This window comes from Manihot esculenta, chromosome 9 (assembly GCF_001659605.2).
Source record: "Manihot esculenta cultivar AM560-2 chromosome 9, M.esculenta_v8, whole genome shotgun sequence".
Classification (NCBI taxonomy): Eukaryota; Viridiplantae; Streptophyta; class Magnoliopsida; order Malpighiales; family Euphorbiaceae; genus Manihot; species Manihot esculenta.
Genome location: NC_035169.2, coordinates 10,918,885 through 10,930,989, shown reverse-complemented (window position 1 = coordinate 10,930,989; position 12,105 = coordinate 10,918,885). Strand labels below are relative to the sequence as shown.

The following is a 12,105-nucleotide window of genomic DNA, read 5'->3' as shown; positions in this document are numbered from 1 at the left end:
TTCCAAATTTGGTGAAATGGAAACCATTGTTTTTTTTTAGTGTACACGTCACCCCTAATTTTTTTTTTCAATGAAATTACAGATGGAAGGAATAGAACTCGATACGTAGTTATCATTAGGAATGAGCATTCGGTCGGTTCGGTTTAAAATCGAACCGAACCGAATAAACTGAAAATTGAAATCTTAATATTTATGAAAATCGAACCGAACCGATTTTGGTCAAAATCGAATCGAACTGAACCGGTCTGATTCGGTTCGATTCGGTTCGGTTTGATCGGTTTCGATTTTTAATAATTTTTTTATTTTTTACACTTTATTTTTAATATTTTAAAATTTAATTAAAATATTTTAATCTTAATATGATTTAATTTCTCTATATCATTAAAAAAACATATTATTATCACTAATCGGTTCGGTTCGATTTTTTCGGTTTTTTCTAATCAAAATCGAACCGAACCGAAATAACCGAAATTTTTAAAATTAAAAATCAAACCAAATCGAAATATATAAAAAACTAAACTAAATTTTCAAATCAATTCGGTTCGATCGATTTTTTCGATTTGAACCGAATATTGTTCTGCCCTGGTTATCATTATACTATATTTGTGCGTATATGTTATCCCAACTTAAAAAAGTGCAAATTATATAATTTAATACTTTTTATTAAATCTACTCATTAAAATATTTTTTATACAATTTAATATTTCTATAGTAAAATATTTATTCAGTGATAATTATTATGTTTTTATTGATTTTTAAATAATATAAAAAATTTTAAAATATAAGCGATTATCTGACACTAATGATTAACAATTAGATAAATAATGATTTGTGGCTACAGATTAATAATATATATTATTTAAATTAAATTTATATAATTCAATATTAATATATTTTAATTTTAATTAATTGAAAATATATATAAGTGTTGATAATTAGGTGCTAATTAATATGATGACCCACCTTAATGGTGCCAAAATTGACAATCAACAGAAAGATAATGTCATCATCAATGGAAAAAAGAAAAAAAAGAGAGAATCTTAATGATGCATAAAATTACAAATTTGCTTCTTGAAATTGAATTATTTTTAATTATCCTCTTAATGATTGGCTTCTGTATTCTTCTGTTTGGATCTAATTAATGAACCTAATCATATGTATATTATAAATTTATACGTCTTTTTTAGCATGCAACATTGAAAATCTCATTGACAAAGTCCAACTAGAGAATATACATGGAAATGATCACAAGAAAAATCCCAAGGACAAACAAAAGGCTAAACTCAGATCAGTTCATAATTACAGTCTATCCATTCGAGTGCAGTCCAAACCAGATAACTCAAACATCTCCCTGATATTTAGAATAGCAAAATCCAAGAATCGAGCCACTGTCGACAACCGTAACCCATCATTTCCGGCAACTCAAGATTAGAAAAAGATCGTACCAAAATCCTGGCAGAACGCCTTCAAAAGGAGAAGAAAACAAATTAGAGGACCCTAAAGCAGCCCAAACCAATCGCATGCATTCCAGATCCACAACAATAAAAACACAACTTCAGGCAGCGAAGATGGAATACTCATGGCTTTTCTATAATATTCGGCTAGATTTCGAGGGTCGTAATTTCTACTTTCTTACAGAATTTCCATCGAAAACATTGGACTCTACACGTCACTACGCACTCTTCACAAAAAATATATATATATTTATCATAATAATCGCGAGGATTAATTAATCAAATGTTAATTAATAATAATAATAATATATTTGAAAGAAAAATTAGTTAAATTTTTAAATTTTAACTTTATTCAAAAAAAGTTTCACTCCGTGGTCTCTTTGTGATTCGATACTCTCACATTTTCCTCTTCCTTAAATCTAGCTTATTCTTTTTCCCTTCCCCACAGAAGACGATATGCATTAATTGACTATCGAAGCGGCTTATCCCGTTAAAGGACAGAATAGCCGAAAGCAATGATCATCCTGTGTTGGAACTGCCGAGAGCTCGGCAATTCTCGGACAGTTAATGCATTGAAGGATTTGGTTACTAGTTACAAGCCGAACATTTTATTTTTAATGGAAACAAAAGCTCTTAGTTCTCCTATGAAATTTTTTTGTAGTTTTTTACATTTTGATGGTTGCTTCTCAGTCAATAGACAAGGATTGGGAGGAGGTCTTGCGTTAATGTGGAAGAGTTATGTGTCTGTTTCTGTGGTTGGCTTTTTTCAAATTTTATTGATTCGGTTGTTTCGGAAGGTAATGTTCAATGGAGGTTTACTGGTTATTATGGGTTTCCAGAATCACAACGACAATGTCAGTCTTGAAACCTTATTCGAGTTTTTATCTCGTAGAAGCTCTCTTCCGTGGCTTTGTTCGGGAGACTTTAATGATTTATACACGAGAGATGAGAAAGAAGGAGGAGCAACTTTGTCAAATTATCTTATGCAGGGGTTTAAACAGGCACTTGAGGACAGTAATCTTATTCAAATACCCACTATTGGCTCTTTCTTCACATGGGAGAAAGGCAGGGAGTCGAATAATCTGGTTAGAGAGAAGCTTGACAAAACCCTTGCCACTGAGGACTGGGCTCGTAAATTCACTAATGTTGTCTGCTTGGTTGTTCATGTTCCTAGATCGGATCACAAACCGTTGGTGATTAATACAGCTCCTAAGGATAATAGGGGAGATAGAAGGAGATTTCAATTTGATAATACATGGTTACGTGATGAGGGTCTGGCTGAGGTTGTTAAAGGAGCTTGGATTAATTCTATACCACGCAACCTTTTAATGAAATGTGATGATTTAGTTTCTGCTCTTTCGTTGTGGGGTAGGAGTAGAAATAGAGAATTTTGGCAAAAGAATAAGACTATACAGAGATTATTGGATAATAGGCCCAGTACTGTTTCTCACACCTCTTTAAAGGAAGATTGAAATCGTCTCCTTGAGCAGGAAAAGCTAGACTTAAATAGTAGGCAAAGTGCTTTTGGCTTAAAAATGGGGACTGAAATACAAAATTTTTTCATGCACAAATTAATGGTAGAAGAAGAATGAACCGTATCACTAAATTAAAGGAGTCGTCGGGTACCTGGATTGAGGATGAGCAGGAAATTAAAAATCATGTTCTGCATTATTTTCAGTCTATTTTTTATGGTGGTTCTGTGGATTGTGAACGGGTTCTTGAGTTGGTGCCACCCTTGATTAGTGATGTCGATAATATTGATCTTTGTGCTCCCTTTTCGAATGAGAAATTTAGAGCTGTTTTTTTTTTCAGATGAATCCAGACAAGGCGCCTGCACCGGATGGGTTAAATCCTGCATTTTACCAGAGATTTTGGCACTTGATTGGCAATGATGTTTTTTATTATTGTCGCCTATGGCTTCAACAAGGTACTTTTCCTTCTTCTCTTACTGAAACATTGATTGTTTTGATCCCTAAAGTGGATAGGCCTGAAACAGTTAAAGACTTTCGTCCAATTGCGTTATGTAATATGTTATATAAGATTGTGGCTTAAGCTTTGGCGAACAGATTTAAAAGGGTCCTTCCTATAATTATCTTTGAGAATCAGTCTGCCTTTATCCCTCATCGGTTGATTACCGATAATGCTATGGTTGCGTTTGAAATGATTCACAATCTGAAAATTAATAAGGGCAAAAATGATGGTAATTGTGCACTTAAAATTGATATTTCTAAGGCTTATGATATGGTAGAGTGTGAGTTTCTAAAAGGCATGCTGGAACGATTTAGTTTTTCTACTCAATGGATTAGGTGGTTGACTATGTGCTTTTCGGAAGTTTCTTACAATATCAATTTTAATGGTGATTGGATTGGTTCTATTGTGCTTGGTAGAGGTCTTCGACAGGGGGATCCTATTTCTCCGTATATCTATTTGGTGTGTGCGGAAGGCTTATCCTTACTACTTAAAGATACTGAATCTAAGGGCTGGTTATAGGGCTGTAGGGCAGGTGCTAGATGCCCAAATATCTCACATTTATTTTTTGCAGATGATTCTCTGCTATTTTTTAATGCTAGACTGGAGGGAGCAGATAGTATTAAATCTATTCTCAATACCTATGCGGCTGCTTCTGGACAAGTGGTGAACTTCAACAAATCTGGCATTTTCTTCAGTCCCAATGTGGTATCCTCTGTAAGGTCTAATATCAGTAATATCTTGGATATTCATTCACCATTGAGTCATAGTGCCTATCTGGGGTTACCTTCTCTTATTGGGATGAACAAAAAAGCAATTTTTGGTTTTTTGAAAAAAAGAATTTGGAAGAGGATTAATTCATAGAGTAGCAGATTCCTATCTAGAGCAGGCAGGGAGGTTCTCATAAAATCTGTATTGCAGACTATATGTGCATATTGTATGAATACTTTTTTTATTCCCATTACTATTTTGAATGAATTGCATAGAATGGTCAATGACTTTTGGTGAGGGGGTAAAAGAGAAGGGTAGAGAGGTATTAATTGGCTAGCGTGGGAGAAGATGTGTAGTAGAAAGAAGGAGGGGGGTATGGGGTTTCGGGACTTTAGAAGTTTTAATTTGTCTTTACTTGGCAAACAACTGTGGAGGTTCTTAACAAATCCTAATACTCTTTGTTATAGAGTGTTTAAAGCAAAGTACTTCCCAAATGGTGATTTATTTTCCGCCAATGTAAGTAATGGTACTAGCTTTGTTTGGAAAAGTGTGATGACATCAAGGGAGTTGATTCCAAGGGGTACAAGGTGGAGGGTGGGTAATGGAGAGAAGATTTTAGTGGCTTCAGCTCACTGGATTCCTAAGGATGATACCTTTTTTGCAGATGATGGCCCCAATTTTATTGAACAATATTTGCGTGTTTGTGATCTTTTTGAAGGTAATGGGAGGGTTTGGAACATTACTCTTTTAATGAAGCTTTTTTCTTCAAGAGATATCAGGGTTATTATTAGTATTCCTATTAGTATTACCAATAAGGAAGATTTCCTCTTGTGGCACTTTGATAAAAGAGGTGTGTATACGGTGAAATCCGCATACTTTGTGTGTATAGACTTGCTAGGAAGATCATATTTTAATATGGGAGGTGAGTTGTGGACTAGTTTGTAGAATGTTTCGGTCGCTCCAAAAGTAAAGAATTTTTGTTGGAGAGCTTGTAGGAATATATTGCCTACAAAGGATAACTTAAGGCAAAAGAGTGTGGATGTGGATGCTAGATGTCTTTTGTGCCATGGAGATGAAAGTGTCAATCATATTTTGTTGCATTATCCTGTGTCCAAGGAAGTTTGGAGGTTAGGGAGAGTGGGAGATTTGCAGCCTAATGATAATTTTTTTTAATTTTTTACTACAGATTTTGAAGTACAAGGACAAAGTTTAAAAAACCTTTGTAATGGTCAGCGCATGGAGATTATGGTCAGCAAGGAACTCATTATTATGGAACTAGATGTAAAATTCAGCTGCTCACCTTGTGGAAGACGTCATGCATCATATCTTGGATTGGAAAGCTGCTCAACATGCTGGTGCTTTGCATGGAAATACCATTGCTACTTTATATCAGTGCATGAACTTGTTTTATTCCTTAAACCCTGCTCGTGATCCTGAAGTCATTCCTCTCCAAATTCGTGCGTCATCTTCAAATTTGGACAATTTCAGTTGGCTTTATCAAGTTGATGGAGCTTTGTTTTAAGCTCAAGATTTTATTGGCTAAGATTTTGTTGTGAAAAACTCTGAGAATATATTTCAATGTAGTGTTTCTAGTTTCTCGGAAGGTAATGGTATGCCGGTAATTGTTGAAGTTTTAGCTCTCCGTCACTGTTTGCTCTTTGCGATAGAATTTTTGCCTTTTAATGGCTGCATTCTTATGGACTGTTTGCAGGTAGTTCAAACTCTTCAGTTTACACATTTAGACATTTCTGAATTGGGTTTGATTTTGAATGATTGTAAATTTTTGTTAGACCCTATAACTGATATTTCTGTTAGATGGGTTTGTCGTCATGCCACTCTAACTGCTCATACTTTGGCTAGAGAATCTATTAGATATGATCGTCATTCTGTTTAGGATGATATTCATTTTTATTTGATGAAATTTTATTAATACAACCAGTCGTTTTGCTTTAAATTGAAAGAAAAATTAGGTCGAATGTTGTTGGTGTACCTCCTAATTAGGTTGCTGCTTTAGAAATAAAGGTTGGAGACTTTTACTACTTTTTATGATCTACGAAATCTAATGTACGTAGTTGAAAATACTGTTTCTTGTCTTAGCGTTTGACTTTTTGTACTACATGTTAAACTTTTATCAATAAATTAGATTGATTCAATTTATTTTAATGTTATTTTTAATTTGGGATTTTTACTATTTAAATTTAAATTTATTAAATTAAATTAGATTAATTCCGCGAATTATGCAGTCTTATATAACATTTTTTATATGGGAGATCAAATATAATAATAGAAGCTATTAAATTACTCTATTTTTACTTTCAATCTGTCTATTTTTTTAAGTGTATTATTCGTATAATTAATTATTTGATTAATATTAAAACAAAATTATATTTGAGATGAACACTACCTTCTTCTTGATAGGCTTATAGTTTGGATGTTCTACTTTCTTGTTATAATGTAGTTGTTTCAACTGTTTTTGTGATTATGCAAATGTAAATTTAGTGCACTTATATATAAATCACGTATATGGATATGTAGTTAATTATTATACGAAAGTTGTCAAAAGATGAAACATGTTTGATTAATCTAATAGTAATTCAAGAAAGATCAAATTAATTAATAAAGTGCAATACATTTCATTACATGCTCATAAAACTTAAAAACTTCTTCAAAAGATAAAGTGGTTGATATTCTCTTATAAAATAACTGCACAATGATATAATTGTCCATAAATAGAAATAAATATCAAATTATAAATTTTATAATTATATTTATAAAACGATTAGTTTGTTTAAAAATATATTAGAGATGAAAAGATACGACTAATTAATATAACAGCTATTATAGCACGAATACTTTATGAAAATTCAAACTATGTATTGTGAAAAATATCATATATAACAAGCTGAGTCATTTTCACACACAATGGTAGAAATTTCAGCTGCGTATGAGGCTACTCCAATATGGGGGTGAGGAGAGGACCACAGCTCTATTCATATCTGGCCTTGATATATATGTGAAATAGACACTGCGCCACCATCATTTTGCAACTCCATTAATTATCCTTTTAATTTTCAACTCCAATTTCAATAGAAAAGTCTCAAATGGATTGCTCCTTCCCTTTATATATATATATATATATATCTATCCACCAGCTGGATTCATCATCTTCAGCTCAAATATCTTAATTAACCCTTCTACTTTACTTCTAAAATCAATTGCATTTTAAATGTTAATTTCAATTTTACTCATTCTAATCCTTGTGAAATTTAGAATTTTTTCTTTCACATTAGAGCTTTTACTCTGCCTCTAAAATCAATTATAACCTTGTATCTAGTTTGTCTTGTTCAAATCCTATCCTTGTTTGAAATTAAGCAATGAAACTATTTTTCTCGGATTGTCTAAATTACATATTAATGAGAAGATTTCAAATTTTACTTTTATAATATAATTTAAATATTCTTATTTTATACTCTTAGTTTATTAATTACTCTAAACCTCAAGATTATACTATATTAATGTTTATTTGTATGATTTTAATATATTATTTTTCTGATTTACAACTAAACCAAACTATTTGCGAATCTCAAATTTTTATTTCTGTTATATTTTCAATAAATTTTTATGGACTTAATAAACGGTGCCTTCGTGCAAGCTTGTCTGTACTTGCTGAAAGAAAAGGCCATGTGCTGCATAAGGCCAAAAACCTGTACCAGCCAAACCCTTGAAAAAAGAAGGCTTTTTTGGTCAGTTGAGGAAGGTAATATTTCACTACCAATCAAACAGGTCCCCATTCAAAAAATCAAATAAATTTAAGAGTATACAACTGGCCTTCCATTGAACAAACGTTATTATATGTATATTATTATCATCATTAAAACACAAAAAGAATTTACGTAGTTTTCTAAATCATCATCAGTAAAATTGACTAAACAACCAACTGAACCGGCATTTTTCAGCCGGACGGGTACACCTTAATTACGCTACTAACCTAAACGAAATTCTTAATTTTTTTATGTATTTACTTCTCTATCCCTATTACTTGTACTTATTTACACCACCGCAACTGTTATGACCCGTCCATTCTCCACCGTCCGATTATCTTCTTCTCACATCACTGAACATGAGTTAGGATTCTCGTCGCTGAACATCTGCGGAGCATGCATTGGGTGGTGATACGCTGGTTCCATCACATACCCCTGATTTACATATCCTTGTTGTACGTACCCATGGGTCATCATCGGGTACCCATGGTTCACCGGGTAGGATCCATGTTGGGGCTCCGCTGCGTAACTGTGACCAAACATTCCATCAAACCAATGAGTCGGTGCCGGTGCTGGATAGTACTCCATCTTGCTCACCTCCACCTTAGCTCCACCACCACCACTTGCTGCCGCCGCTGCCTCCTTCTTGCCACCGTCTCCTTCTTTCTTCTCGCCGTCGCCTCCTTTCTTTTCTTCCTCTTTCTTAGGGGGAACCACATCCACGTTCCTCCTCAGCTTCTCCTTGAGGTAAGGCACCATTTCCTTCGCATCCATTGTTCCCTTCACCGTGACCAAGTCCTTTGGTCCGTCAACTGTCACGCTATTAACCCCTGTTCATTGGCCACATCAGAATTCCGTCAGCTTTGGATTCTAAGATAATCTCATTATTATAATATGATTTGAAATATTATTTGTTTAAGTACCTTTGAATTTCAAGATAATCTTCTTCATCTTTGAAATGCAACCATCGCAGTGTGTCCTGATTTTCAAAACGACCGTACTCTGCACCGTTTCAATTCAATTTAAGGCCTTTTTTTTTCCACGCACTTGATTCCGGTTTGATAAACAATTGAGAAATTAATTCTTAATAAAATTTTACCTCTTTTGGTGGTTTTTTTTCCTCGGGCTTTTTCTCCTCGGACTTCTTCTCGGCTTTTTCATCGGGTTTCTTATCACCGCCGTCCTTCTTAGGCTGAGGAGATACAATATCTACTTTCTTCTTGATTTTCTCCTCCAGCCTCTCCTTAACTTTCGCCGGGTCTACCTTCCCGGTCACCGTCAATTTGTTGCCTTCACAGTCTGTCTTCACCGCTTCCACACCTTCAATAACCAATAACGTGCATATTAATCCAAAATTCCAGTTTTACTTCAACTAAAGCAACTCTATTAAATTTTCAAAAAAAAAAAAAAACCCTCACCTTCTAAATGTTTAACAGCGCGTCTAATTTTCTTGGCACAACCCTCACAATGCATGTCCACCTTATAAACGGAGATGACCTTGGCGTCATCTTTCTTCTCGCCGCCGCCGGCAGGTTCTGCTGCAGCTGGTTTCTTTTCAGCACCCATTTGTCGGTTACCTGTTTAGCTAAACCGCTAAAGACCTCTGAGAGAGCGTTTTTGGTTTATGGAATTGAATTGTTTTTGAAGGACTGAAACCAGGCAACGGTAGGGAATATATAAAGAGAGGAAAAGGAAAGGATTGTATGGTGGTGGATGTATGGGATGTTATATGGACATACATGGATGATCATGATAATAAAATATCATGATATGATAGATGAGGTCAGCTTGGGTGGGCGTGTAAGAGTCGCCGCCTGATTGGACTAAAAATAGTAATCGAAACTGGAAGTCATCGTTGGTTTAAATCATATAGTTTTTGACTTGACCGTGACCACTCAACTAAAAGGACTCTAATACCCTCCAGAACATTCCACGCCTATGAGATAATGTAGTGGGGTAGTCATGTAATTGAGACGCGTGCACGCGTCGACTTTGGAATTGGCTTTGCAGCTCCCACAGTAAAGTTAAGAGAGCTGTTATTTTATTGGGAGTGTGAATTGTTAAATGAAAATTTCCTTTTTGGTACTTAGTTTTTGGTTTATTTATAGAATAACTCTTTTTTTTTTTTTTTTTGTATAATTGAAAGTCATTCTGACGTGGAATGGATCAATTTGGCGTCGTGTCATGTTTGTCGCTGTGTCGTGTTGTACATTCCAATGCCCACTGTGATTTTTTATACATATAAACTTAGTAATATGCTAAGTATTCCTTAGGTAAATCAGAAAGAGATAGTAATACATTAAAAATAATTTTTAATAAAAGAAGAAGAAGCTTTCAAGTAGTAGAAATGGTATAAATATTTGTTTTTGAAGTGTGAATGGATTGACTCTGTATATACAGGAATTGGGAAGAGATGAGGCAAACAGTGAAAGGATAGAAATATAGGACTTTACGAGGAATGCTAACGAAATCAGTGACGTAAGAGAAAATCTACAAACTAATGGATAATTTTTTTCTATCAGAAGCCAATGGATAATTTCTTTCTTGAACAGCGACTGGTGAATCCTCTTTGTAGGCTTGTTGCCCTAGGCACCATAATCGTCATTAAGAAAAATTACTTTTTAGAGAACATTAAATTACTATTATATCCTTAAACTTTTAGGGAATTAATTAATTTATTTTTATTTAAAAATCATTCAATTAAAATATATTAATATTTATAAATTTTAATTTTTTAATAATTTTATTAAAAATATTAATTATATATATTATTTAATCTTCTAATTTTAATATTTAACTTTTATAATTTTAAAATTTTTAATTGTTTTTAAACTAATAAAATTTTGCATTTTCAAAACATATTAAATATAAATATATTTGATTATTAATAGATAAATTACAATACTTAAAAGTAGCTTATATTTTAAAAAAAATAAAAAAAACTTTTTTTTGACTAAATTTAATAACAATAGTATTTTCTTCTCACGCATTTGAATTAAGCAAACTTTAATTCTATTTAGGTTTGAATTTTAATTTTTTATTTAATAAAAAATTAATAAGTTAAATACTAACCGAGAGTTGATTTTGTTGGAATTTCTATGGTTACTTGACTTAAAAAAAATAATAAAATTGCTTTTAAATTAAAATTAAAGATTTACACGAATTGATATCCATTAAGTAATTACTTTTTCAGAAAATATAATAATTTAACAAAAAATTAGATTTTTAATTATATATATATATATATATATATATATATATTTTACATATGTATTATATTAAATTATTAAACATCTATTAAATTATTTGTCTAATAAATAGCGGTGAATATTTAATTAATTAAATTTAAAATTAATTAAATAAATTAAAAATTAAAATTTTAATATTTGATACAATTGAATGAAATGATTTTGGATAGAAATTAATTTGAATCAAACTGGTCTAATTTAATTTAATTCGATTCAATGAATTTGACTTTTTAATGAATATTTTATTTTTATATTTATTTTCAGTATTTTAAAATTTAATTAAAATTTTTAAATAAAAATTATGGTTTAATCTATTTATATTATTAAAAATAATATATTATTATCACTAATCAGTTTAATTTAATTTTAATGATTTTTTATTATTAAAACTAAATTGAATCGAAATAATTAAATATTTTTAAAATAAAAATTAAATCGAACTAAAAAAATAAAAAATAAAAATAAAAATTTAAATTAATTTAATTCGATCAATTTTTTCAATTTACACCAAATAACACATACTTCTACTAATAATTACATAAATAATATTTCTTATTGATTAAAAATAATATTTTATTTTATTGTTTACGGAAAATGTTGTTATCTTTATACTTTTAATTTAGTGTTTTTATTTTATATTTCTTGAAAATGTGACTCTTTTTATAAATTAATATTTGTTCATAAAATAATTACTTACAAAAATGTGTAGACTATCATTTTATATAAAATTTGTAAGATAAAAATACAAATTGTTTTTAAAAAATATAAAAATAAAAATTTTATAGATTTAATTTTTAAAAAATTGCAAAAAAGGATATTATGTTATTATACCCTTTGAAATATTATATTTTTTATTAATATAATAACCTTTTTAAATATGATTAGCTTGTAAAAAAATAAATATTAGTTCGTGACTCACATTTAAATTTTTTTTCAATTGAAAATTGAGAATTGAAAAATTTT

The 12,105-nt window shown here is 31.4% G+C and overlaps 2 protein-coding genes across 2 annotated transcripts; one reads left to right on the top strand and one right to left on the bottom strand.

Annotated features, from left to right (window-relative positions):
* Positions 1 to 2,437: 2,437 nt before the first annotated feature.
* LOC122724610 lies at positions 2,438 to 2,926 on the top strand. The gene has a single exon (XM_043960137.1). It carries the CDS (start codon positions 2,438 to 2,440, stop codon positions 2,924 to 2,926), a length of 489 nt encoding a protein of 162 aa, XP_043816072.1.
* Positions 2,927 to 7,967: 5,041 nt separating this feature from the next.
* LOC110623209 (heavy metal-associated isoprenylated plant protein 3) lies at positions 7,968 to 9,550 on the bottom strand. The gene is made up of 4 exons (XM_043959528.1): positions 9,313 to 9,550; positions 8,994 to 9,214; positions 8,818 to 8,896; positions 7,968 to 8,724 (listed from the first exon to the last, which is right to left on the bottom strand). The coding sequence occupies exons 1-4, from the start codon at positions 9,458 to 9,460 to the stop codon at positions 8,240 to 8,242; spliced, it is 933 nt and encodes a 310-aa protein (XP_043815463.1). The 5' UTR covers positions 9,461 to 9,550; the 3' UTR covers positions 7,968 to 8,239.
* Between the last annotated feature and the right edge of the window lie 2,555 nt (positions 9,551 to 12,105).

Excerpts from the sequence above, each read along its gene's own strand:
- LOC122724610 (XM_043960137.1), top strand. The coding sequence starts at position 2,438 with ATGCAGGGGTTTAAACAGGCACTTGAGGACAGTAATCTTATTCAAATA.
- LOC110623209 (XM_043959528.1), bottom strand. The coding sequence starts at position 9,460 with ATGGGTGCTGAAAAGAAACCAGCTGCAGCAGAACCTGCCGGCGGCGGC. Across the intron at positions 8,897-8,993 it reads AAAAAAAACCACCAAAAGAG|AGTACGGTCGTTTTGAAAAT; the intron begins GTAAAATTTTAT and ends GAAACGGTGCAG. Across the intron at positions 8,725-8,817 it reads GATTATCTTGAAATTCAAAG|GGGTTAATAGCGTGACAGTT; the intron begins GTACTTAAACAA and ends GCCAATGAACAG.